General features: G+C 44.3%; 1 protein-coding gene across 1 annotated transcript; it reads left to right on the forward strand.

Annotated features, from left to right (window-relative positions):
• Positions 1–27266, forward strand: PSME3IP1 (proteasome activator subunit 3 interacting protein 1). Its single transcript, XM_075940379.1, has 7 exons — positions 1–154; positions 11757–11897; positions 12116–12214; positions 18635–18761; positions 21855–21983; positions 24330–24391; positions 26517–27266. The coding sequence occupies exons 2-7, from the start codon at positions 11768–11770 to the stop codon at positions 26732–26734; spliced, it is 765 nt and encodes a 254-aa protein (XP_075796494.1). The 5' UTR covers positions 1–154; positions 11757–11767; the 3' UTR covers positions 26735–27266.
• The last annotated feature ends 666 nt before the right edge of the window (positions 27267–27932 follow it).

A 27932-nucleotide genomic window follows, 5' to 3' on the forward strand; every position in this document is an offset into this window, starting at 1 on the left:
CGGAAGAAGGCAAATGATTGGCTGGCTGGGGCGGAGAGGGGCGTGGCTCCGAGGAGGCCGAGGCCCCGCGGGGTCAATGGTGGCTGCTGAGTGGGGAGCGGTGCGCCCGTCGCCGTAGAGGCCCTGCTCTGCGGAGCGCCCGGCCGGCCGGAAGGTGGGTGGGGTCCCGCCGCGGGAGCGGGCTGGGGGCAGACGCTGCGGGGGTCTGGCTTCGGGGGATAAGGCCGGGCTGCTGTAAAAGGGGGGACTAGGGGGAGGCGGGTGGCTGTGGGGGGGGGAGGGGCGTGGGGGTAGGATTGGGGAGGCGGGTGGCTGTGGGGGGGAGGGGCGTGGGGGTAGGATTGGGGAGGCGGGTGGCTGTGGGGGGGAGGGGCGTGGGGGTAGGATTGGGGAGGCGGGTGGCTGTGGGGGGGAGGGGTGTGGGGGTAGCTTTGGGGAGGCGGGTGGCTGTGGGGGGGAGGGGCGTGGGGGTAGCTTTGGGGAGGCGGGTGGCTGTGGGGGGGAGGGGCGTGGGGGTAGCTTTGGGGAGGCGGGTGGCTGTGGGGGGGAGGGGCGTGGGGGTAGGATTGGGGAGGCGGGTGGCTGTGGGGGGAGGGGCGTGGGGGTAGGATTGGGGAGGCGGGTGGCTGTGTGGGGGAGGAGCGTGGGGGTAGGATTGGGGAGGCGGGTGGCTGTGGGGGGGAGGGCTGTGGGGGTAGGATTAGGGGGAGCCTGGGTGGCTGGGGGGGGTTGGATTATGGGGAGATGGTGTCTGTGTGGGGTAGGGTTGTGGGGGTTGGATTAGGAGGACACTGTGGCTGTGTGCAGTAAGGTTGTGACAGTGGGATTAGGGGGAGGCCAAGTGGCTGTGTGGAGTGGGGTTGTGGGGTTTGGATTATGGGGAGATGGTGCCTGTGTGGGGTAGGATTGTGGGGAGGCTGGGTGGCTGTGTGGGGTAGGATTGTGGAGGTAGGATTAGGGGGAAGCTGGCTGCCTGTTGAGTGGTGTTACAGGCAAGGGGTGGTGAGAATAAGGTTACTGATTTTTGTTTGGTGATGTGTGTTGAATCTGGTGCCATTCTGCCTTGGAATCCAGCTCCCTTTGGAATAATTGGCAGGTGAGTTGGGTAAAGGTGATACAGTGTACAGTATGGCTAGGCAAGAACAACTGCCTCTTGGTGTTGATTACAAGCTTCTTCTGTATAAGATCTTCCTCTGGACTCTTTGATGTTTAAACTAGCATTGTTGGGATGCAGCATTAATAGCACTTCAAGATGAGTAGACTAGTTCACAGCTTCAGGCTTGGACAAACATCTCTTTGTTAGTCTGCCCCTCTATCACTTTGTTACACTGTAGGATACTTTGAAGATTTTCAATGAGGATGACAGTTATTTGTTTGTGTTACATTAGCAGCTATAAGTTGTTGATTATGAACTTATTGAACTAAATAGTAGATGCATGTATAGTGAAAACAGTCTCTACTCCATAGAGCTAGCGATGGAAGTAAAGATGAGGGCTATAAGATTTATTTTTTTTAATGAAGGTATTCATTTTGTGGCATCTGATATCAGCCCACATTGGGGGGGGGGGGGGGGGAAGTAATAGTTCATCAAGCCAATAAGAGCTGCCCCAATTGAAGTTCTGTAAAAACATCTGCCTTTCTTCCTCAAGTTGCTTGATGATGGCAGCAGCCTGTTTCAGGTGTTGTTTGTAGACTGGCACCCATTAGACTGTGTATTTGGTCCTTTGTCTCCTCACAAGACCACAGTTTCCAGTGTTTATGTGTAAGAGTCTAGTGAGCTGAGAGCTCTTTCTACCTGCTTACAAAAGCAGAGCATGCTTGGAGGTATGGTGGTTGAATGCTTGTAGGAACTCAACCACTGGCAGTTTGGATATCAATAGTTGGAAGCTGATTAAGTTCTTTGGGGGCATTAGTAAAGTGCCAGGACAGCAACTCCAGAATATCCTCTGCCTCTTGTAGATATTTGGAAAAACTAGAGAGAGAAATGGATGTGGTTCTTGTAGGTTTCAGTGCTACCCAAAGGGTTCTGAAAGGCAATAGCAATACTTATTGAAGAATAAAGGAAAAACTTAAAAAACAACAAATACTCTAGTAGCACTCTAAAGACTAACAAAACATGTAGATGGTATCATGAGCTTTCGTGGGCACAACCTACTTCTTTAGATGACCGGAGTGTTGGAAGTCCAGATTCAAGAATAAATAAGGGAAGGGGGGAGGGGGGGGGAGAAAAAAATACAGTGCGTAGATAAGTTTCAGAGTGATAGTCTGTAACAGGAAAAACTTCAACAACTAGTCTAATAGCATCTGAAAAACTAAATAGTTACAAGAGGCTGATAAGAACCATTAGTTTGCACTTGGAAAGGAAGATGACCAACAGGAGATTATACACAGACATAAATAACCATTAGCACCTTCATTGTTTGGTTGGTTGATAATGTGTGAGCCATCCAATATCCCATTCAAACTAGTAGCATAAGAATTAAATTTGTGAATGAAGTTAAGGTCCAGTCCTTCTCTGTGTATTTGGCTTGTGGAATTGGTCTGAAACAAAACAGCAACTTGGAGATCCATTAATGAGCGTCCAGGAAGATTAAAGTATTCTCCAACAAGTTTTTATGTGTTGCCTTTGCGGATATCTGATTTATGTCCATTAATTCTTTCCTGTAGAGACTGTCCAGTTTGGCCGATATACATTGTAGTGGGGCATTGGGCTACCCCTCTGAAGTTATCAGTCATTTTACTTTTGAACTTGGGAAAAGGTCTGCGAAACTTCAGAGATCCTTAGGCTGTCCACTTTATTAGGGAAGATAACACTTCGCATGGGAGAGTGCAAAGGGTGCCAATGTACCACCCTCCCATGGTCCTCCAAGCTGGCCCAGCTGAGCCACGTGACAGCTCCTGGACCCTCCTCAGCCGAGCTGAGCTGCACAGTGGCTCCCGCCCAGATGAGCTGAGCGCCTGCTCTATTCCCCTTCCCCTCACAGCCCAGCTGAGCTTCACTCTGGCTCTTTGGCTCCTTGCACGCTGACTCTTGCTTGCAGTCGAAACCTGTTTGGCCCCCAAACCTGAAGGGGGAGAGAAGGTTGATTTGAACTTAAGAAATCTATGAGGTTTTTTTGTTTTTGTCTTTTTTAATGTGAATCAAAATGTTTGAGTAAAACAAAATTAATTTTCTTCAAGTTTTTCATTTTCTTCTCATCATTTTGGGTGTTTCACCTGGGCATGCAAATGTGTATTTTAATTTGGTCGAATTTCAATGAAGAAAACATCTCTGCTACACTCCGTCTTTTCACACTTGAAAAGTAATACCAACTTTACTGTAGCAAATTATTTAAAAATAACTTTGGCCACAAAGTGGCAGACATTCTAATGAGGAAAGCTACAAGTTTCTCCCTAATATTTTTTTACATGTCTTGATCTTCAGAATTCCTCTCACTGAAATTCTGCAGAATATTCATTTAAAAATACAGATGGAGATAAAACCAGCATTGAGTTATGGAGTTTCATGGTCTAATTCCTTAGTTGGAGTCAGGATCAAATGGCCAAAAAGTCATTATGATCTGATGGTTGTTCAGTCATGCAGTCTTATGGAACGAGATGGTGGTCTCAATTTGCTTCCCAGTGGACATGTCTACATCATACATGTCAACTGTATATTTCCATCTTGCACACACCACTAGAAATACCACATGAACCTCCTCCCATGAATCTGAGGGTTGTACTTTAAGGCTACATCTACACTATGAGTTTTCTCGGCAAAAAATATGCTAATGAGGGACTCATTTGCATGAGTTGTGATCTCATTTGCATATTTTCTGCCAATCTGTTTTTGTGCAAAAACCTCAGCGCAAAAACAGATCAGCAGAAAATATGCAAATGAGATTGACTCATGCAAATGAGTCCCTCATTAGCATATTGTGTGCCAAGAAAACTCGTCGTGTAGCCGTAGCCTAAGTGGTCTACTTTGCACAAGAAACAAGTATAGGAAAGTTCTCTTCCTGAGTAGAGCTAATAGGTCAGAGTACCTTGTACCCTATGTCAAGTAGTGCCGATTGATCCCAGTTTGGAGGAAACCGATGAAGGGGGTTAGTAGTTTCCAATGGCTGTTTGCAAACAAAATAAAAAGGAATGGCAATGATGCTTACAGAACTTCCACGCTTATCCACCCCACAGCTTCAATCAGCTCTGAACACTGTAATGGCGACACAAACTGTATTATCTCTAACTGGCAACTAATGTCACCAAGGTAAAATAGTTAATCATGCATATAAGAGTAACAAGCCATAATATCACTGCAACAAAGACTGGAATATTTTAAATATTTTTCACTTACAATGTTACAGCAAGATCTCAAAAGGTAATTTCTATAAAACCATTATTACTGTATAATTTTTTAGTATAACAAAATCATTTTACCAATCACTGTTTCCACTCAAATTTTTCATTAACCTCTCTTATGCACACTCATTCATGACTATTTTGAACTCCTTTTTATTTAAAAAAAGCACAGCCCACATTTACAAAAAAAGCACACATACCCCGAAATTTCTACGTACAGGCTTGACTCTTCTTTGGTTGCATTCGATTGATGGTTGGGGAGCTTTCTTTATTCATGGGCTAGAAACACTTAAATGAACGCTTGCATTCTGCAGAAGCTGACATCTTAGATCCTCTTCAACTGTTTAATCAATTGAAAGTGAATGCGTACATTCACATTAGGAAAGAAACATAGTAGGGAGATAAATAACCATTAAAATAGTTAATTGCTTAAACGATTAAAATTATATTGCTAACTGTTGCAGGATCGCAGACTGCAGCTGGGGCCGGGGTCCTGTCTGCCCCGCTGCCCAAGCCCCTCCGCAGCTTTGCTCCTCATCTTCCTGGAGACCCCCCCCCAGCAGACCAGGGAGACACGGAGCAAAGCTGGGGAGGATGCAGGCGGGACCGCGGCGCATCTCCGCGGTCCCGCCATCCGGGTTTCCCTGGTCTGCTGGAGGGCGCAGCTAGTGCGCCCCCCAGCAGACCAGGCTTTTCTTGCCTGGGGTAGAGCAGCTGGGGCTGCTGGGTTGGTCCTGCAGCGCCGCTCCTCGGCGCTACTGGACCAACCGGGCAGCACCCCAGCTGCTCTTCCCCAGGTGTCCCCAAGTCAGCCGCTGCTTAAACTGATTAGCGGCTGACTACAGGAAGCCCGAGACAGAGTTGCTCTGCCCCGGGCTTCCTGAAATCAGCCGCTGATCAGTTTCAGCAACGGCTGACTTGGGGACACCTGGGGCAGAGCAGCTGGGGTGCTGCCCGGTTGGTCCCCGCAGTGCCGCCTCTGCGGGGACCTACCCGGCAGCGCCCCAGCTGCTCTGTCCTAGGCGTCCAGATTCAGCTGCTGTTGAAACTGATCAGCGGCTGATTCCAGGCAGCCCAGGGCAGAGCAACTCTACCTCGGGCTTCCTGTAGTCAGCCGCTGGTCAGTTTCAGCAGCGGCTGAATCTGGAAGCCAGTTCCGACTTACATACAAATTCAACTTAAGAACAAACCTACAGTCCCTATCTTGTACGTAACCCAGGGACTGTCTGTAATTGTTTTAAAGTAACAGCAACCAATTTTTAAATTTTGCCAGACATATTTCCCTGGCACATCTTGTGTGTCAATTTATTCATGAGTTAACAATAAAAATGGATAAAAGGAACTATTTTCAGCTTATGGAGCACATTGCCTCGTATCACTGAGGTCAAGAGCTTAGCAGGTTGTTTTTTAAAGGGCACCTACATGGTTATAAAAAAGCTGGAAGTGAAACTCATACATCTATCTATCTATCTAAAAGAGCTTTCCAGATTTTTTTTTTTTTTGGTCTGTTTTTCTGAAACAAAAACCCCTCATATTTGCAACTCTGTATTTACAACTCAGATGGCTAATGCTTTTAATCTTCAATCTACCCATAAAATACAAACTAAATGAGGTGCTATCGGGTCGATTTAGGCTGCTGTCCTAGACAGATTTTGGTCTCATAGACTTTAAGGTCAGAAGGGACCATTATGATCATCTAGTCCGACCCCCTGCACAGTGCAGGCCACAAAATCTCACCCACCCCTCCTAGAATAATCCTCTCACCTATATCTCAGATATTGAAGCCTTCAAATACTTTGAAGACCCGAAGATGCAGAGAATCCTCTAGCTGTGATCTGTACCCCATGCTACAGAGGAAGGCGAAAAACTTCAGGGCCTGTGTTAGAGTGCTTCCCCTCCCCCCAAAGTTAACAGTGTAACATGGTGATATTTCAAACTTAATTTTCTGTAAATTAAGGCTAAAAAAATCCTGTAGCCAGTGGGGAGGCCTTAACTGGCAATTCCTGCTGAGCAAGGTCCTGATCCTGAAGATGTTTAGGAATGTGCTTAATTTTTCTACTTACTAGGAGCTTTGAATGTGTAAAACTTAGGCTCCAAATCTTGCATGTCTTGTCTGTTAAGAGGTAAGCATTGTGAGTGATGTTAGAAACTTAACAATCAGGCATGCCAGTAAAAATGAGGACGTGAAATAAACCCGGAAATGGTAAAGGACTAGTATTTTCTTTTTATGGTGTATATATTTACAAGCCTTCTGAAGAGCAGTTCTTTTCTCCCTCTCCATTACTGTTTTATATTGCCAGTTGAAAGCTAAATGGGAAGCAAGAGTTAAATCTATTGCTTAAATATAATCCACTTCAATAGGTAAGGGCCAAGAAATCCCCCGACAATTCTCTAAGGGTATGTCACTCACCACGCTGGAGATCAATGTTCTGGCGTTCGATTTAGTGGGTCTAGTATAGTCCTGTAAATCAAATACTGAGGGCAGCTCTGGCCAGTGCCTGTACTCCTTGCAGTTCTGAGGAGTAAGGGAAGCCCACGGGAGTGTTTGCTCCTGTTGGCCTCCCATTATGCAGACACACTGCCAAGCTCATCCCAAGGTAAGGTATTCTACATAGTGGAGTTGCGTACCTTAGGCCAACCTTCAGGTCTAGTAGAGCTCGCCTAAATCTTGAAAAAATTGTGTCAAAGGGTTAAAATAAAGATGTTTTTAACCAGACTTTTCTAAAATACCTTGTAGGTTTCCAGTGTTATATCAGAGGCAGCAGGAGAGAGGGGGCAGGTGGTGAGAGGAATGGCTGCAGTTCACTGTTTTCTACATATCATTTTCCTAGAGCATGGGTGGGGAACCTTTTTTGCGTCAGGGGCCACTGACCCATAGAAAAATCAGTCGGGTCTGCCCACAAGTGAGAAGCAGAAAAAAGAAAAACCCTTATTTACGTGGCTCCCAACTGAGAAGGAGAAATATATCCACCCCAGAGCCTAGGGGGTGAGCCCAGGCTAGTAGATTTTTGTCTGTTCAGCCTCCTGGTGGGGTAGAGTAGCAAGGGGTTGCCTCTCTAGTGTTGGGGACGGGGAGGAGAGGGGCCTGGATCTAGGCAAGCTGGGTGTCGCATCCGACCCTCAGGCCTGAGGTTCCCCATCCCTGTCTAGAGAAAAGGGACCCTCTGAGTGCACTGATTCTGTTAGGATTGTGGTGAGCTTAAGTTGGACAATTTTGCATGCAAGGAAATTGCTGGGTCCTTTCAGTAGTATAGAGTACACTCAAAACATGTGAAGCTGCATGTGTCAGTCCAAGGAAATCTGCAACTCCACACTCGTCACTGGAGAATGTAGCTACACACCTCTGTGAAAGGTGGAAGGCCTCTGAAAGTGGGACAATACACTACTAAAAATCTACACTGCTTGGGCATGTAGAGCGCTTGTAGGATAGATACCTGGGGCTTCAGCTGTGTAGGGCGCTGTGCTCTGTGTGCTTAAATAGCATCTCGCTATCTACATTGCACTTTATACCAGTGCTAGCTGGGTGTGCAGTGTAATAAGCGTAGGTGTAGCCTGAACTGCTGCCACCTCACCCTATCTACATTCTTTTATGCCCCAGCGTCACACCTGTTTGCTTTTTCTAAAATCAGTTTGTGAGACTGGCCAGATGCATGGTAAGTTATTTAAATGGAGTTAGGGACGGAAAGAGGGTTTTATGGTTAAGGCACTGGGCTCTGGCCCATAGCATATAGGTTCAACCCTAGCTCCTGTACAGATTTCCTGTGTGTTATGAGGTGAGCGCTCGCCCCATGGCACCTCCAATTGGTTAGTTGGGAAATCAGCTCTTCTGCCTCAGAGCGCCTTCTGCTGGTCAGTGGCAGTGTCCCAGCCTCTGGTGCAGGTCCCCTGCTGATTCAGCCCCTGTCCCTTCCTGCCCACTATGCCCTTTCCTCCTCGTACTGTCCTATGTAAGTGCCCTCGCACTCTGGGGTTTCCCCTCCCTGAGAAGCCCCAATTTCCCTATATCCACCGTGCATCCGTGACCCACTGCCAGTCCTCACCTAGCCCCTGCAAGCTGCAGTCTGAAATGGCCATTCCTTGTTGGCAAGGGGGTCTGGGTCTGCTGCCTTTTCCTATCCAGGCTGTTTCCTGGCAGCCCTCATACTCTCTGGTCTTGCCTCAAGCCCTGCAACCTGGGGGTGGGGTGGGGTGGGGTGGGGTGAGGTAAGGTCAGGCCAGAGCTCCCCATCACTGCTGTGTCTCAAGAAGCCTCTAGCTTCCCAGGCAGCCAGGTCCTTCCTACTCACCAGCAAGAGGGTGTATTGCTCCCTCCAGGAGCTCTTATTTATATAGCCCCAGCTGGGCCCTAATTGGCTGTATCTGCCTCAGCTGCTGGCTCCTTGCTCCCAGCCTTCCCCCAGGGATGGGTTTAACTCTTAAAGGGCCCTGTCACATTGTGTCTTTTGGCAAGTTATTTAACCTTAAACTTTCCTAAATAACTTGTAATTTTAGTGTGCGTATCTTATCTTAAAAGGCCATTATTTTCAGAGAGTGCATGTTCACATTTTCTAAAAGCAGGTCTGTTTTAAAGTATCTTTAGTTGTACACCCAAAACAAGGTACCCAGAATCAATAGTTGCTCCTAAATGGTTAGACCTTAATCTGTTTCATGTTTCCTCTGTAATATGGGGATGATAATCGTTGTCAATCTTGTCTATTTAGATTGTAAATTCTTCAGGGCAAGAGGATTATTTTTTACCAGTTGTTTGTACAGCACCTAGCACAGCAGGGCCTGGAGTTCTGCTGAGGCCTCTATTTGCTACTATAATACAAATAAAAAATCCACAATTGTCATCAACGTCAGTAGCAATCATCAGGCTCATCTCTACAAAAGATTGAATCCATAATTAGACTGATCCTATCTATGATCTTGAAATGCTGACTTTTCCTCCTCAAAGGAACAGAGATATTGAGGGCTCAGTCCTGCTCCCTGGGAGCATGGGGCTGCAGCGAGCTCCAGGGAAGTCCGTTGTGGGTGCCTAACTGCTGAGTGTTTCAGAGGTTACACATTTACACAATTACCCACATTTTAACTGCTGTGAACAATATTACACTTGCGTCAATTGTATGAATCTCATTCTAGAATATAGAACTGTACATATCTGCATTAGGGGCATAACTTTATATTGCAAGAATAAATCTTGAACTAAATCTTTTGAGGCTTGTCGTATCTTGCATGGGTTTAAACTGGGAATAGGTCTGTAAGTGTCCAGTTAATGAATTCTTTTAGAGCAAGGATTTTAAAACTCTAGATCACAGCTTCTAAGGGCAAGTCACTAGCTGGCTGCAAGATGCTTTGGTTGCCTGAGTGTCCACAGGCATGGCTGCTCGCAGCTCCGAGTGGCCAGGGTACATGGTTCCTGGCCAGGGTACATAGTTCTTAGCCAGTGAGAGCTGTGGGAAGCAGTGGCTCAGCCTGCACTGCTTCCCGCAGCTCCCATTGGCCGGGACTGGTGTACTGTGGCCACTGGGAGCTGTGGGCTGCTATGGTTGTGGATGCTCAGGTAAACAAAGCATCTTGTGGCCAGCTAGCAGCTAACCCTTACAAGCTGTGACCCAGAGTTTGAAAACCCCTTCTTTAGAGGAGGTTCACTCTGATGCTAACACTTGTGAAGCAAGTGACATGCTTTACTTGCATAATGGCCAAGCATTATGACTTCTGTGTGGGTAAAGGACTGGGGGTAGGATGGTGGTGTCCTTCCCTGCTCACTGAATACTACTGTGGGTCACCGGGGAAGCCTCTATTCAAAGTGAAACCAAGTAAACCCCAGTTATAGGAAATGTATTATGGACATCAATCTTACCGTGGATCTCCATAACTATATTAGAACCTCAATTGCAAATTACTACTTCATGTACAAAGAGCATATATAGTGCTTCATGAAACAGACGTAATTTGTTAGAAAACTTTAATTGGTGTTCATATTTATAGAGAAAATATTTGAGTAGTGGGCAGCCTCATTTCAGTGGTGTTTGCTGCTATTAAATTTTTGCTGAAAAGTAGATAGAGATTACTTTAATGTGTCAGTTTTAGGGCCTGGGCTAGCAAGGTTATTTGTGATTCAAAACGTACCCCCCTCCAATGGGTTTTAAAGCCCTGAATGTAATCAAACATTTGTATTTTGATTAAAATGTCCCTGTAAAATTTACTTTAAAATCCTGTCAGCAATGTTGTTAACCCCCAGGCAATCTTAGGACTTCTCTACTCAGACAAGATACTGAGCAAGAAAGTTACAGCACAGATGTGTGAAAAAACATGTGCACGTACACACAGCGCTGGGAGAGCAGCAACCATCCTGCCATGTTAAAGCACTGCCGTGAGCGCTTTAATGTTGTGAGTGTAGGCAAAGTCTTAATTGTGGTATTTTCTAACTTTCGAGTGCTTGACAATAGCCACCGTAATGGTCTTTTGATGCAGGATTTTGTGTGTGCTGTTTCCAAGATTGGGGGGGGGAGGGTGGGACTGAAAAAAGGTATCAGATCCTAGCCTTATCAAATCCTAGCCTCATTCTTGGAAACAGATTAAGCATTTTGAATGAAACTTTAAAAAAATGTTTAGCATGAGACAGATATTTGGCATGGAAAATTTCAGCCCAAATGGTTGAAACTTGAAGAAGTTCTATCCAACTAGAAGTAGGGTTTTACCAAGACAGTGTTGGTCAGCTTTGTCTTCCTGTAATTTGCAAATGTTCCTGTATATCGGGGTGGGGAACCTTTTTTGGGTTGGGGGCTGCTGACCCACTGAAAAATCAGTCGAGGGCCACACACAAGTGAGAAGCAAAACAAACAAAAAGACCCACTCTCCCTCACTGATGTGGCCCCCAGCTGAGAAGGAAAAAGATTCTCCCCCTGTTCTCCTTGCTCACAAGAGCCTGGGGGGCCCAGGCTAGTAGATTTGGTGTGTTCCAGCCCCACAGGGGGTAGCAGGGGGCTGCCTGCCAGCACGGATTCCCCAGCACTGGGGGAGAGCCCCGAGCCTCGGTGCCGGATCTAGGCAAGCCAGGGGCCAGATCCGGCCCCTGGGCCTGAGTTTTCCCACCCCTGCTGTATCTTGTTTAAGCTTCCTGTTTGAAGTTCTCTGTATACAGTTTTGTTTTTAAAAGTTTTTTTTTTAAATATTTCCCCTTTTAATTTTGTATCTACATTCAGTAGGGATGTAAATGTTTCACTGATAAGCTGTTGCTTATCAGTTCGTGTTAACTGCCGTGTGGCTTTGCCATCAAGGTGCGGGTTGATACGTTTTTTTCAGCTTGTATTGTTCATAAGTGCAGCATTCTACTTCAGTCTACTCAGTAGTATTCCTTATGCAACTGAAACTGGAATCTGGCCTCTAGTATCTGTATTCACGTCTATGTATCTTTTTTTTTTTTTTTAAATCAGGCTGTTGCACAATGGATGGGGGAGATGGCACTTCTGACCTTGTAATTAACAAAAGATTTGTGTCTGAATCGGAGCTAGACGAGCGGAGGAAGAGACGACAGGAAGAATGGGAGAAGGTTCGAAAACCTGAAGACCCAGAAGGTAGTTGGATGTAGTTTGATAATTGTAGGAAAGAGATCCAAAGAATATTTAATGGTCTCTACAAACAAATATTGCGGGTACCAACTACTATGCATGTGAGAATATTTAAATGCCTCAAGTGAGGAAACAGATTAAAACCATGTTTGCTATGTAAAGAATAATAATGAAGAAATAGACTAAGATATGTTCTTGCTTCTTGTTCTCTTCCTATCTCTCAGAATGCCCCGAGGAGGCATATGACCCACGTTCACTATATGAAAGACTACAGGAACAGAAAGACAAGAAACAGCAGGAATTTGAAGAACAGTTTAAATTCAGTAAGCACCAGCAAGTTATTGCTCTGAGCTGAAGCTCAGAGAAGTGCCCCAGCTTTGGTAACTTTGTGAGATATCTGGCCAGATGGATGGCAAAATGAATAATTTTTCTTCTCTGGTGCCTTTTTTTAAAGCACTGATTTGTTACATTGCTGCTGCTCTGAAACTTACTTGGAAAATAGTTGAATGGGTAGATCGTAAAATATTTGCAATACTGTAATTATGTGCATTAAGAGAGCACTTCACCTATGAAAAATTCAAAGTTGCTTAAAACACATTCCCATTAGTTATAGAAGTAGGTTATTCAGATCAGGAAGCTGAGGCTGAAGGACCTCAGTATTAGTGATGGAGCTTGAATATGGAACCAAGTTTTTCTGACTTCCTATCCTGTGCTTTAAACATAAGACCATCCTTCCACCCTGTTGTGGTGTTCGGCTTTTGGATATGGGAGGAGCCAGTAAAAACACCTCAGACAGACTCTTGTTAACGTTATTATGCACAGAGTAGTAAAAGAAAGCAGTGCAAGGTTACACAGATCTATTTCAATACACAGGATAGTTAGCACAGACAATAATGTAACACCTACACCTAGGACAATACACAAGATACTTAATTTTAAGGATAGGGATATACATGTACTTATTTCTATAAATCACACACAATTCCACCACTAAGACCTTATGATTGTCAGACGGGAGGTCATGGCCTCTGTTTCCCCACGTGCAGAGGCATCCACAATGCATCGATCAGGAGGAACAGGCACAGCTTCTAGTTGCAGTGAGTAAGGTAGTGGGACCCCTTCCCCAATCCCTCCTACTGAGTCTTTTCTACAACTACTTCTACAGCAAAGTGAGACTTGGTCATTCTAGTAAAATCTACCAATTGATTACGTATTGTATATGCCCATATTTGGGATACATCCTTCAATTCAAACTATACTATACTTGATTGACAGTTCTATGGCTGTATCTGTGATTTTTGCTTATTAGAAATGTTATGTACCAGTACCAGGATTCTCCCAATGTTCTTGGCATGGTTTCACTATACCAATATTCCGTACACACTGTTGTTTAAGGCACTCCTGATGCTCAAAGCTCCCCCCCCCCAGTCTGGCCTAGGTTCACTAAGCTTGAGTCAGGCCTGGGTTTGCTTTGTTAGAAGCTGCACTTTGGTTAAGGCAGCCATCACTAGTCCGGCTAAAGCAGGGCTGGACAATGCAGATATTATTATTCTGGTCAAGACGGGGTTGTCCAGGCTCCCCTACACACCCCGATTAGCATGAATTAAAAAGATTTGAAGTTTCCAACAGATGTTTTGCTTCTAAGAGTAATACACACACTCTCCTCAGTAGTGTTGAGTTGCTCATTAGCATTAAAAAACAAAACAAAAACCAATGTACAAGCCCAAGCAGCTAGAGTCTTCAAGGCAGATTTTGATTTTGAATTTTCACCAAAAAATTGATAAAATTCCAAATTTCCACTAGAACTTACCCAATTTACTGAGGTTTTGTAGTTAGTGAAAAACTGCTTTTCACACATCAGATTGCGTTATCTCCATCTGTGCTGATTGTCTATGAATACAGTAAAAGGGTAATGATTGCTAAAGAACAAATTGTTCTCTGCTGTACTTTTGGGTACCAGCTTGGCCTTTTTCTAGAGAGCTTAAAATCGGGTGCTACAGGATGAGTCAGTTTTAGACTTTTCATTTTTAAGCCAGTGCCCGAGAATGAAAGGGGACAAACAGCTGTTTAGAGATTTAATCTTTCAGACTCTTAAAACAAAGGCTCTGGCTGCTTATGTACAGTAAAACTCTAGTGGTCCGGCACACCTGATAGTCCGGCACCAACTGGAACCCGGAAGTGCCCCGGCCAGCCGGACAATTGGAGCTGCCCAGAGGTGGCAGTGGAGAGGGGGCGAGAGGCAGGCAGCTGTTTAAGGAAGGTGGGGGGGGGGGTTGTCGGTGGGGGACGGCACAGCGAGGGGCAAACCCTCCGCTGTTTTGCGGGGAAGTGGTGGAAGCACCACGCAGCCAGCTTGCAAATGGGGAAACTTGTAAGCGGAAGGGGCGAGAGGCAGGCAGCATTCCCCATCGACTCTTCCCCCCCCCCCCCCCCCATCCCTGCCCGCTTGCCTCTTGTCCCCTCTCGGCCGCCGCCACTTACAAGTTTCCACCCCCTCCCTGCGCCGTTCCCCACCGCCCCCACCACCATGCAGTGCGGATCCCGGCAGGTCTATCACAGCATCCTGCCGGAGTACCTCCTGATACTCTGGCATATCCAATAATCCAACACCCCCTGGATCCAATAATACAGCACCCTTGGGAAGTCTACTGTAGTTTTAAAGGGCATATGGTACTCTTAGCAAGGGTCAGGCTTTGGCCAAACTCCAGTTGGGACAATTACATTCTGTCTAAATCTTGGCCCTGTTTTTGCCACGTCCAACAGAATTCTTCTTTTCCCGTCATTAACAGATGCATAATGTTACTGTGCTCTGTTAGAACAGATGCTGCCGTGCACAGTGCTCACTGCCATGAATAGTGCAATTGATCTATAGTGCTTTTTAGGATCACATCTGTAATGAAATTGCTTGTTAGGGCAAAGAATGGGAAGACTTGATTAGGTTAAAATCAGGCTACAGAGACTAGTTTGCCTCAGTATAGGGGAACGTTCATAGAATCCTAGGTCTGGAAGAAGCCTCAGGAAGCCATCAAGTCCAGCCTCCTGCCCAAAGCAGGATCATCCCCAGTTAATCATCCCAGCAGGGCTCTGTTGTTGTTGGCCTGACACAGATTATAGGATAGAAGAGAAGAACTGTAACATTAAGGCACAAATTCTGCCATAAATGAGCTCAACTTGTATTGATGCCATAGGAATCGTGTATCCATCTGAGGGCAGGATTTGGCCCTAAGACAGATACAGATGTGTTGACTCATTCTTAGTTATAATTGGTAGATCTGAATGTTTATTGAAATTTTGATGTGCTATCTTCTGAAAAGAGAAAACAAAACAAAAAAATAAAAACAACTTTCAGTTAAATAAAATCTTGAACAGAAATCTGAATGGAAAAAATGTAACCTGTCCTCCAGAAAGATTTTTGGGGTTTTCATTTTTATGCATTGTCAGTTTTAATTGGTTGGCATAGACACATGGTGGGATTTTTCTTAAAATCTAGTCAAATCTAGTTTTGCTTTTAAAAATCTAAATCCATGGAAAAACATAGAAAATGAAATTTGGGCCATTGCATGAAAATGAAATGAAAAATACTTGGGTATCTGACAAAATTCCATACATAATGTATTTGAGCAGGTCTAGTTATACTGTAAACATACACATGTGGCTTCTTAAAGTACACTGTTGTCTGTTTGTGTATATAATATATGATGCAGACCTAAGCAGTTGGAACAAGAGACAACAAATAAATGGTGACAGTATCTTCTGTCAGATTGTTCAGGAAATTGACAGAATATATGTCATTGCACAGAATCAGAGTTCACTGCAGGATTTGCTACTTTCAAAATAAACAAGCAAAAACCCCACTTCTTGCCATTCTCTGGTGTTTTTAAAAAGAAAGATACTTTACTATAACTGTACTGAATTTTACTTTGCTTCCCTTCTGAACAGTGCTGACTGCTTGGCTACGTTTACACTGGCACCCTTTTCCGGAAATGCTTAAAACGGAACAGTTTTCCGTTATAAGTATTTCCGGAAAAAGTGCGTCTACATTGGCAGGATGCTTTTCCGGAAAAGCACTTTTCCAGGAAAAGCGTCCGTGGCCAATCTAGACGCGCTTTTCCGGAAAAAAGTCCCGATCGTCATTTTCGCGATCGGGGCTTTTTTGCGGAAAAGGCTTCTGTGCTGTCTACACTGGCCCTTTTCCGGCATAATTTTTCCGGAAAAGGACTTTTGCCCGAACGGGAGCAGCATAGTTTTTCTGGAAAAACACTGACAATTTTACAGTAGATCGTCACTGCTTTTCCGGAAAAGCAAGCGGCCAGTGTAGACAGCTGGCAAGTTATTCCAGAAAAGCGGCTGCTTTTCCGGAATAAGTGGCCCAGTGTAGACACAGCCCTTCTGTGTACACAAACACCTCTGCTATCTCCTTTCTTGGGTCTTGAATGAATGCAATGCTGGTGAAAGTTGAAAAAGGCACAGAAAGCTATGCTAGCTTCCTCATTCTGCCTCATGGCCACCACTCAAACTCAGAGAGAGAGAGGCTCCTTGTAGCTGTTTATCTAAAATCAGTTTGTTTCTCTTGCCCAATTACGCAGTGTTTGCGACAGCTTAGTTTCATTTCAGATAAAGTTCAGTGTAGCTTAAATAGTGGACTGGGATGCATCACTGAACTTTGCATCAGGACTGGGCTGACTGAAAAGGAGAGCGCTGTTAACACATGTACTTTGTTGATTGTTAATGCTGGGAAAAGTATCCATTCTTTTCAACATGCTCACTCAAGCTTTTAAAGAAACCCAAACCTTTCTGGTTTGATTTTTTATTTTTTTTATTTTGGTAGTTAAACTTTTTAAAGCCCCAATGTATCTATCACCTTCAAGCCAGAAAACTTCCATACCAGACAAAAATTATTCATAGGAGTGATACCAGTAAGATTCAGGAACGTCTATACTACTGCCACAGCAGCTGCTGCTTATAGTTTTATGTACCAAGCACCTGCGAAGTAAAACTAAGGTTCTTGTCAGTTTCATGCAGTCAGAATGGGATGGTAAAACTGACTTGCTGTAACTTCTGGGGAAAGCTCGCAGCACCAACAGACACATTGGATACTATTGGTCTGGAGACTCAGGGAACAGAACTATATTTTTCACAACTGGAACTTCTAAAATTAAAGCCTTAAATTCATCAACAATTGACTTTTAGGCCCCACCCCTTCTGACACTTGCCACTCATCGATGGCAAGTAGATTTCTAAGGCCTGGTTTTTTAAAGTTATGTGGGACTTATAGCTGCGGGCAAAATACGGCCTTTTTCCTATGTAGAGTTATAATAATCCTTTCTGGGAATTAAGACTTAATGAAGATAAAACCAGTGAAATGTGGCCAGTTGGAAGAGAATTTTTGGTCTGGCCGCAGACACAGCTGGCTTTGCTTTTTTAAGCTTTTCATTAGCTCTTTGAAAATGTGTGACTTTGATGGAGTGACTACCTTTTGCATAACAAGAGATTTAAAGAACCTTCTAATAAGCTAATTGTACCCTACTTTGAAGAGCTGATAGGATACCAGAATGGAAATTTAGAGCGCAAACACATTGATAGCTAAAAATATATGTTTAGTTCATTTAGCTTTTACTGTGTTTATAAATGTTGTTAAGTATAAATTCAGTAAATATCATGCTGTGTTTGCTTTGTTCAAAAACAATTTTAAGGCTCTGTCTACAGTGGGGGATGTAAAATCCAGTTTGATTGGTTAACTGGTTAAAAGTGAAGTGTGGGCGGGGACGCTCACAGCCCCTGTCCATGGTTTTGGTTAACCAGTGGGGGCTGGAGCACTCCCATCCCATGCTGCAGACGGGCTGCTCCAGGGGCCGCTTCCCCCACTTGGCCTCACCACAGACCAGGCCACGATATGCCCGGGCCTCCGCAAATAGAGGATTCTCCGGACGCCCTCAACAGCCCCTGCTTAACACACCAGGCCTGCAGCAGACGGGGCACCTTCAGACGCTCACTGCAGACCTTGTTCATGGCGGGTGAAGAACTGCTCTGGCCCCACTGGTTGACTGGAACCAGTTAACCTTTCACATCCCTAGTTTGTGTAGAAGATTAGGCCAGCATAACTATGTTGCTTGGGGTTTGAAAAATCCACACCATTGAGCAATGTAGTTAAACTTGATCTAAGTTCCTCTGTAGATAGTACAAGGTTCTCATTCTCTCATTGACCTAACTACCATTTCTCGGGGAAGTGGATTACCTATGCTCCTAGGAAACCCACCCCTCCCATTGGCAAAGGTGTTGAAGTGCTGCCGTTGTGCATCTGCAGCATTTCAAGTATAGACAAACTCTTGGATGTTTGGTAGCTCAGCTCTGCTAATTGGGCATCTCATGGAGTAGAAAATATTCTTTGGCCTGGAAAAGTTTGTTCATTTTGATTAGTTAGAAGAATAAGCTGAGCCTTGGGTGGTTTGTCTTCTGAAGGGTCTGACATGTACTTAATTTTTTAAAAACTGGAGCAAGATTGATGGGTTAGGATTGACTATTTCCTACCCTGCCAGTGACCTTACACAGATTGCTTCTGTTCTTTGCTTTAGTGGTACTATAGATGCTATCTGTAAAATACCTGGGGATGTTTATCTTCCTTTTGAAAAGCCCTTTGAAATTGTTGGGTGGAAAGCGTTTATGAAAATGCAAAGTACTGTTGCATAGGCCTCCATTGTACCAGATTCTTAAATAGCTTTTCATTTTTGATTTGCTTTATTCAGAAAATATGGTAAGAGGCTTAGATGAAGATGAGACAAAGTTCCTTGATGAGGTTTCTCGGCAGCAAGCGCTAATAGAAAAGCAACGAAGAGAAGATGATCTGAAAGAACTAAATGAATACAGAATATCCTTTGCACTGAAGTGACTCACCACTTTTCTAAGTAGAAGGTTATAAGACTGTGAGCTACAGTTGGGTTGTGTTGAAATCAGACACATGTTCCCCCATTTTGTTTCTGCAAAGTAATTTTCCACACACGTGAAGTATTAGGAAAATGAAGTGGGGGAGAGAATCGGGTGGATACTGGTTTCATATAAAGATGTCCTAAGGTACTTCCGGGGTATTATGTATTGAAATTAATTGCTTATCCATGAGACAGGAAGTTCTAACATCTAATTTGCTAGGGTGTGCTAGTCTGGCCCAGATCCATCTTTTGTAAACGATGCTAGCACAGTTAGAAACCACAGAACTTAATGTGGGACACAGCAGGCACATTTGCATATGGGATTATTTCCTTCCATTTATTCCAACCAAAAATTTGTGGGATATATTTAGTATTTACCACTGCTGCTTCAGGGCATGCTGAATATTAGGATGTGCCATGGCAGCTGCATCCACAGCATAGATCTGACTGCACTAGCCAAGTCAAACAAGTCCAATAGTGAATCATGCTATTTTAGAAGGCATCTTGTGTGTTCTTGGTTAGCTAAGTAACTAACTGACCCCTGAAATTATTGGGCAGTGTATCTTTCAGATTTTTTAAAAATACTGATGAGCTGAGTCTTAACAGCTTTTTAAAGTATCTGTTTTTGCACCCACAGGCCTATTACAAATGATAGAATCCGTGTGTAAGTTTACTGATACTGTCAATAAGATTTTTTTTAGCCTTTCACCCTGTATTTGGCATGACATTTGCAAGTGCGTTTGTCAGCATTATTTGTTTGCTGGCTCACATCTCCTGTTACATGGGGTTAAATTGAATAATTCAAAGTTATAGTTCAAGCTACGCTACTTTTAGATGCTGGCATGCATTTTTAAGTGGAAGATAATTTCTGCAGTATGAAATGTAAATGGAGTATTACTAATTGTGATTATAGAGCGTACAATGTGGTAGGCATTATACAAACATCAGGATGCCATTGTCCTTGCCCTAATGTCCTTCCAGTCTAAAAAGAAGTGGATCAGAAATGTTGCTTGTGTCCCTTCCCCAGCATAACGTTCGGTTTAAGCTACACAGAGGCACCATCCCACAGCCCAGACCAAGAAGGATCCATTTATGCACTGTAATAGGTGAAAAATGTGACATCAGCCTATGTCCAAATGATTTAACTTAGAACTTGAAAGCCATTTTAAAAGAAAGTGTATTCCAGCTGTAGTTTATCAAATGTTGCCTGAAGTAGGAATTGAAATGGCCAACTCATAACCCCCAAAGCCTGTGATTAACACTGGGGAAAGGGTACCAACCACTCCAGGAGTGCTGTTTTAACTAAATCTATCACCAGGTAAGTTGTGAATGTTCTAGGTTTCTCTAAAATTAAGCTTGACTTAGACTGAGGGTTACCTGGCTGTACTAACCCAAAACATAATGATTGCAGAGGACTACTCCAGGAATGCATTAGAACATTGGTTATTAAAATTCTGAAATACATTGCATAGTGCAATAGATCATAACTTTATACTCATTGATACATATTGGCTGAAGACAGGTGTTAAGAATTCCAAAGCATACTAGGGAATTTAGATGCTTAGTTTTAATGGAAGATGTGTCTAAATCTCCTACATTGCTTTAAAATTCTCAACCATTTTTGTTACTTTTAAAAAGTAACATTCAGATTTCTATTTTAATGCTCTGTTTTACTCAACACAAAGCAAAACTAAGGACATGTAGTAGGGTGTATATATTAAAAATTGCTGCTGCTTTACTTCAGCAGTGACTGACTATTCAGTTTTTCCTCTGATAAAAAACTTTTAATTGTCTGCCTACATTATTTTTAATGCTTATGCTGTACAAACATATTGAGAGAAGACCTTGCAATCTATTTAGATAAGGCAATTGAAAAGCATTACCGAGAAAATATCTATGTAATCTTAGAGCATTGATCTATATTGTAGGACAACTATTTTTACGCTTGTATCCAGGGTTAACACAGCGCTTTGTATGTACTTTTACATCGCTTTATAAGTAGGAAAAGTCGCTTTGCTAGTAATGTCAGTTCAGCAGTGGGAACTTCTGCCCATAGAGCTAACTTAGCTGCAACCAACGAGTATCTCTCTCTGCAAATGGCTGGTTAGTTGGTAGTTGCTGGGGATTTGGGAAGTAGGGTTATAATGCTTTTAGAATAGCGTCCTTTGATAAAAGTGAATCGAGTCATTATACTTGGCTTGCTCATAATGGTTCTAGCTAGTCTGGTATTGAGGTACAATGTAACAATGACAATGAGAAAGTAAGAACGTGCCCTGCTAAGGAGCTGCCCCGTGTTGCCTGTTTTCAAGAGGCATTGCAAGTTTAGAGATCGTAGGTATTCCTGTCAGTGGCCACACGATGGCACAGTTGTTCCGTGTCTTTAAAAACGTTTTTGTTAAGAAGCGGCACAGCAGCTCCTAGGCTATTGAAGACAGGGAAGAAAGTCTCAGATGTGACAGGCTGGGTTACTGATGGTAACTATGTCCTGGGAAAAACTCAAATAAGGAACAGCTCATGTTAAAACACGAACTGGAAAGACTAACTCTCTCACACACACGCACACAGAGAGGGAGAGAGAGAGAGAGAGGAAAGTGCACTTTAAAAGAAGCGTCCAGGCTGGACCTCCCAGTCTGGGCCTGATATGTCCCAAATGAGGGAATTTGCTGGTCCAAGGGAGGTCCCCTGCCACTGGCTTCCCAGCTTGCTGCCCCATCTTTCTGCCAGCTCTGCTTTTAGCCCCGACCCTGCTACTGCTGGGCTCCAGCTACTGCTGCAGGGCTTGGGCCTCAGCCCCACTGCCGCTGGGCTAAGGTTCTGGGACCCCTGCCACTGAGAGAGGCCTGGCATTGGAACAGCTGAGATGGCTCTTATGACTAAGATTCTTGCACTGCTGGTACCCAATCGACAGGCTTGTCCAGGAGCATGAGGCCCTCCAGCTGGGAATGAAGGCCATCAGCCTTGGCAGGCCAGTCTTAAAGCAAAGCAGAGGAAATGTCATTTTTCACATCGCGGTTGATCCTTAACTGTTAATTCACAGCACTCTCGCCAAAGTGGGGGTCAATACGGACCCAAAGAAGGAAGCAGAGAAGAAACTGACCGTGAAGGCAGTAGAAAACAAGAACAAGTTCTCTCAGGCAAAGCTGTTGGCAGGAGCTGTGAAACACAGAAGGTTAGTTTCACACCTCTGTAAATTCACATGGAAAGAAACTGAGTTAGCAGTATGGAGTGCGGCAGGCCAAAAGCTGCCTCTGGGACAGAACTGTGAACTTTAGCAAAGAGCGGGGACTAGCGTGTTTTTATCAGTCTCCCAACCGGTGGGGAAGCTAAGATAATTCAGTCAGTCAAGGCTTCAATCGGACGTCAGTGTCATTAAATTCTGTATTTGCCTCTGAAAATGGTCCAGTTTACTATCTCATTCGTGCCACTTTTATTGATTCAGGTGACTTACCTCCCTTGTTTTGTTAATGTTGTTGTATAATTTTGATGGTTGCTGTTTTTATTCTGGTTTATAGACAGTAACTCCTATTAATCCGATTCTGGGGGGAATGTTCAGGTTTCGCTTGCTCCCCAGAAGTTTGGATTGGCAGGGTTATTGGAAAACCCTCCCTTCCCAAGAGATAGGGCAGTTTTATGTCGGTGGCTCATGTGCTGCTTTGCCTCTTTGAGCTTCTCATTAGAGCTACCAGTTACGATCTAGGGTCATAGGAAGTGGACGGTGACCATGCACTCAGGCTAAGTGCAACCAGAAGTGTGATTTGAAGCTCATGTAGACATATCCACTGTGGCTAGCTTGCTCAAATAGTAGCAAGGTGAGGCCCAATAGGTTGTGCAAGCCCCCGGGTATGTATTCCCATTGCTAGCTAACTCTCTACCCCTCATGCTATCTTCTAGCGAGCTATCTAAATTAAAGCTAGCACAGATCCACAGGAGCTGCAGATGCCACTGCAAGTGGCCACACAGCCCTAGTCTGACTTCCCATAGAAAATCAAAGTCCTCTGATGATAATGACTGTTGTTAATTAGCTGTGAGAAGTAAATTGGTGTCTGAATCCGGTTTGAAGCTGAAGAAATTCCTTCAAGTACTGCTGATTCATGGTATTCCCCCTGTAAAGTAATAGCTATTCATGGAATAATAAAGGAAGCTTTGGTAAGTTCAGTAAAGCAATATCTCAAAACTCCTCTTCCAATCCATGAAGTGCAACTTGGACGGGTTTTTAAAAGGGAACAAAACTCAGATGTTAATTAGCATCCACAGAGCTATTTTTTCTCCCTTTTCATTGGCATCTAAGCAGCAGGTTCTGGCATGTTGCTTGATGGCACATCTGATGGCTGCAGATGGCATCTATTTGAAGAATGTTTCAAAACTGACATGTCAGTGCCTTTCCATTAAGACATTTCTGAAGTCAGTCATTTTTTCTTCTATTTCAAGCTAGCTGAGAGTAAGTGAAGCCTCAGTTTAACGTCTGTCTGGCATTGCAGCCTGTCCATGCCAGTAAATGGATTTGTATCATTGGAAGTTATTCAGGGATTACCTTTTGGATGCAGTCCCCTCAAGACTGAAGGGAAATATCTTCATGCCATTGGTAGGCTGCGTGTATAACATTAACAATTCACACTTCGAACACGGGCAGAGGAAGAGTAGATGCCCCGCCTCCTCCGATGGTTAGCAGGCACTGCCACGTAGCATCCCCTAGTTGACTAGTGAAGGGATGATTGTGGAATGGCTTTTCTAGACAGAAGCATGTGGGGGACTACAGAGGTGACAGATCTGAAGGAAGAGCCCGTCCTTTGTAAGCAGGCTTCGGTTCTCTTGGGGTATGTCTACATTGCATTCCTCCTTCGAGAGGAGGAAGAATGCAAATGCAGACAAATGAAATTGCAAATGAAGCGCAGATTTGAATTTCCCATGCTTCATTTGCATAATGGCAGCTGGCCACTTTTCTGAAATAGCGTATTTCGAGGGGAAAAAAGGGGGTTATTTCGAAAAGAAACTCCTCAGTAAGGGTTATTTTGAAGGAAGGGGTTCTTTTGAAAATAACCCCATTTTTTCCTCGAAATACGCTATTTCAGAAAAGCAGCCAGCTGCCATTATGCAAATGAAGCATGGGAAATTCAAATCCGCGCTTCATTTGCAATTTTGTTTGTCTGCATTTGCATTCCTCTCTCGAAGGAAGAATGCAATGTAGACATACCCTTGGTGAGCTGAACACTGTCCCCAAGTATAAAGAGATGCAAACTTATTTGGGAGATTTCTTGGGCACAAACTCTTAAATACGTCAAGATGAATAGTCTCCGTTAGGTGGACAGCCCTGTGACTAGTGCTCTTTGCCCGTACCAAAGACACAGATTTGATTCTTAGATCTGGATTTCTTTTCTGGCAAAGCAAGTGCTAGTGGTGCTCCTCAAGGTCGTTGGCTGGAATTCTCTTTGGCACTCCAGGCAAATTTAGTTTTATGATTTTTGCAGCGATAAAGTGACTCTCTTGACTAACCAAGTGACTCCACATTTTCTTGCAGTTCTGAAGGCGGTAACAGTGTGAAGAGAATGAAACTAGACACTGATAACAGTAAGAATCAAGGTGTGTTTGGCCTTGGAGTTTGATATGTACAGTGGTTTATTTTGGGGAAGCTATAACTTCTTTGCCAATGTTATTTCTCTTGTAAAGGGCTCTTATCTTTCTCCAAGTTTGCAGTGAATTGGACTGTTGCATATAGGTTTTTTTAATAGCATTACATATTCCTCAATATTTCCAAATGCTTTGCAAAGCAATAGATGGTTATTTCAGTTATGGTAGCCTGAGAGATGCCTAACTCCCAGAGATAGGTACCTAAATCTAAATACCTTTGATGTTCTTGGCAAGACAAACTTGGTAGCCATTCAGGAACTAACAGTACCAGTCATCATTAAGACAAGGTTCCTGCCATGGGACTGTAGAAGACCATCGATCTGTGCCCTGGGTTTCTCCCAAACAGCCAAGAGATATTTGCTTTTGTGTGGAAAACAACCATCCATGGACAGAGTCTGGTAGCAGCCCCAGTTTTCAGGGGATGACCTTGGACTCTCTAGCAGTTTAGTCCCCTTGCACTTCAGACTTTTAAAAATACAGCTAGGTAAAATACTGTCACACAGGCAGACTAGCTGTATTATAATCTGTAATGCCCATGATAAACACAACTGCCAACAAAAAGTAACATTGGTGCAAAATGAAGAAGTAGCAATCAATGTTCCCTTTAATTTTTTTGCATTCATGTGCAGAATACATTTTGTTACATGCACTGAATGTGCACCACCAATATTAACACATGCTGTTAGCCTTGGGTAATCTGCTTATCAGCATTTGAATCTCTCCTGCATGGCCACCCAAGCACTCAGATTGCAGGGAACACTGGTAACCCTGAAATTCCAGTTACTCATGGAGCTGGGCAATCCCATGGCCAAATAAACAACAGCAGTACATAAAGCATGTGCAGTGGGTTAACTTTGTGAATGTAGTTTAATGCTATAGATTGCCTGCCCTAGGTGCTTAGTATTTTGTTAATGCTTCTTTTTGGCTTCTTTTTTTTTTTTTTTTTTTTTTTTTTTTTAAACGAGGCAAGGGTGTCACTAAAAAAAAAAAAGGTAAGAGGACCGTTTGGTGTTGGGGGGCTTACAAGTTTGAACAACAAGACTTAAGTCCCTTGATCCTGGGCCAGTGCTAACGGCTACTTGACCTGGTAAGCTCTTCCTGTGCAGAGGGTCATATAGACTGAGCAGCTTTTCACAGACATATCCTAACTCCAAACTTGAGAGCGTTTTGCTTTTTGGAGCTTACAGATACCCGTGGAAAGAGGCGCTCGCAGCAGGAGCGGGCTTCTGAAGGAGTTGGCGTGGAAAGGCTCGGTCATGCCTTACATTGCAATGACTGATCTCCTTGCTTTTCAAAGCTTAGTAAGATGTGCAAGTTAGACACGTCTGAAGACATGTCTGGGAACTTGTTTTGTCATCCAAATCAATAGGAGAAAGTGAGGCTTCTGTACTCAGGTTATTGGAAGGTTTGAACAAAATCAAAACTATTCTTACCCTTTTGAGCAGTAGACTGGCCTAGTGACCAGCATCATTGAGGAAGTTATGGGCAACCAGTCAAAAGGACTTGAATCAAGCTGGATTTCAGTCTGAATCGTGGCTGCTGTAGCCAAGAGAGAATAGTGCGTACTCCGAGACGCCCCGACCAGGCTGGGAGTGAATTGTATCCCTACAACCCAAGTCACGTTCTGAGGCTCCATCTGTTCCACTAGCTGCGTTTCCACCACTCCGAGAGCTGACTAGCTGTGCAGTGCCGGAGACGTTACTTTATTGCGCTGCTCCATTAGTCATTCTCCCCCCGACATTATTACAGGGCAAAATCTGTCAGTTCTATGAAGCAGAGCCATGTAGAGTTCATGGAACGTATCGGATCGATGGGCTTAGACGGAAATACTGCGTTTGCAGGGCGGGACTGGATTTGACTAGTGATGAAAAGCTCCATAGCCCATCCCTGAGGTCATCAGTCCTTCCTACTGAGGAAGTTTTAGTGCAGCAAAGCTACTTTAGCTGTCCTGGGTAAGTACAATGTGCAAGTGGCAGCAGTGTGCGTGTGGCATCCGGTCAGACACTGATTAAAAGCTCTCTGTGTCTCGTGCTCTTGCTGTTCGAAGGTTGTAATGGTTTGTTACTGTGTCTTTCAGAAAAGCCATCTTGTGTTCCACTCGGGAGCAGCTCAGTGAGTGGCTCTGCCGTCCACTGCCCCTCAGCCGCAGTGTGCATTGGTATCCTCCCAGGCCTTGGAGCCTACTCGGGAAGCAGCGATTCTGAGTCCAGTTCAGATAGCGAAGGCACCATTAACTCCACCGGCAAGATAGTCTCCTCTGTCTTTCGTAGCAGCAGTTTCTTTGATGGGCCATAACGAAAAATCCCGCTATGTTAGTATAGCTTGGGAAGCTAGCCTGTGCCCTAGAGAGGGGAAGATGCATTCTTTCTCCCCCAGACATTCCCTTCCTAGCTAACCTCTCACGCCTGGGTACCCTGACATGATACCAAAAATCAGCTGAAGTTCTTTCCCACACAACTTCCATTTGGGGGAGAGACACTGAGCCTGTTTCATAGTTTGACTCTAAAATATTGAGGGGAAACACTGCTATTGTAATGAAGCTCATGGGGGAGGGGGAAATGCAAGAGAAAGCCTTCTCTTTTAAAGTTCTTATGGACAGAAAGACTGACCTGGTGAGTGAAGATGGGTTTTTTCCAAGACTAGAGAAGCATTCACTTTGCAGCACCAAAGTCTTGTAAAAACGGCCATGTGTTCTGTTTTAAAATGTCACTTTTTATTCTGTATTTGAGAAGTGGGGGCAGAATGAAATCAAGCAGATGGTGACATGTAGATTGCCATGACACTGTAAAGAAGCTTGTGTTACATGATTAAAAAAATTCTGAATGCATTTTTATCCTGGCTTTCACCATTCATAATTAATCTGCAAGTCTTGCCTGTTCCATTCAGCCATTTCTGTTGTACGCCGCCCCTTACCAGCAATGAGATTCAAGAGCTGCTCGTGCCAGCACCCTGCAAAAGCATCAACACGAGACCCTCGCTCTGAATGGAGCTCTTCACTGAGTCTTGCTGTTCAGTGCAACCCAGTTGTCCTCCCACGGGTCCTTTTACCAAAACACAAATTGTTCAGCTTTTCAAACTTCTGCCCCAGTCAGTGAGAAGATGAGGCTTACCTCTGAGTGCAGACGAGTGCTGTTCTGCAAAGCTTAAACAGACTGGGGGTGGAGGAGTTCAGGTGGTAGACAAACCACTTGTATGCTCTTACTGGTATTCTCAGACAAAGGATGACTCAGGGCTTGGCACTGTCTGGATCAGAAGCCAAACTTCAGTTGTTGGAATCCCTTGGTTGCTCAGGGCTGTGGCTCGAATGTTTTCTGATAGTGGATCCTCAATACCAATCTGGGATATTCGGAAGTGGGGTGACTAGCAGCTTCCCTCCAAGAGAAGGAGGATGCTGTGAAATAGCTAAAGTCTTGCCTCTGCCAGGCAAATAAGGGGAGAGATTCAGCACTGCTGAAACTTTGATCTCCACCTGGCTCTGCTGCCAAACTTAGTA

This window comes from Pelodiscus sinensis, chromosome 12 (assembly GCF_049634645.1).
Source record: "Pelodiscus sinensis isolate JC-2024 chromosome 12, ASM4963464v1, whole genome shotgun sequence".
In the NCBI taxonomy this organism is placed as follows: Eukaryota; Metazoa; Chordata; order Testudines; family Trionychidae; genus Pelodiscus; species Pelodiscus sinensis.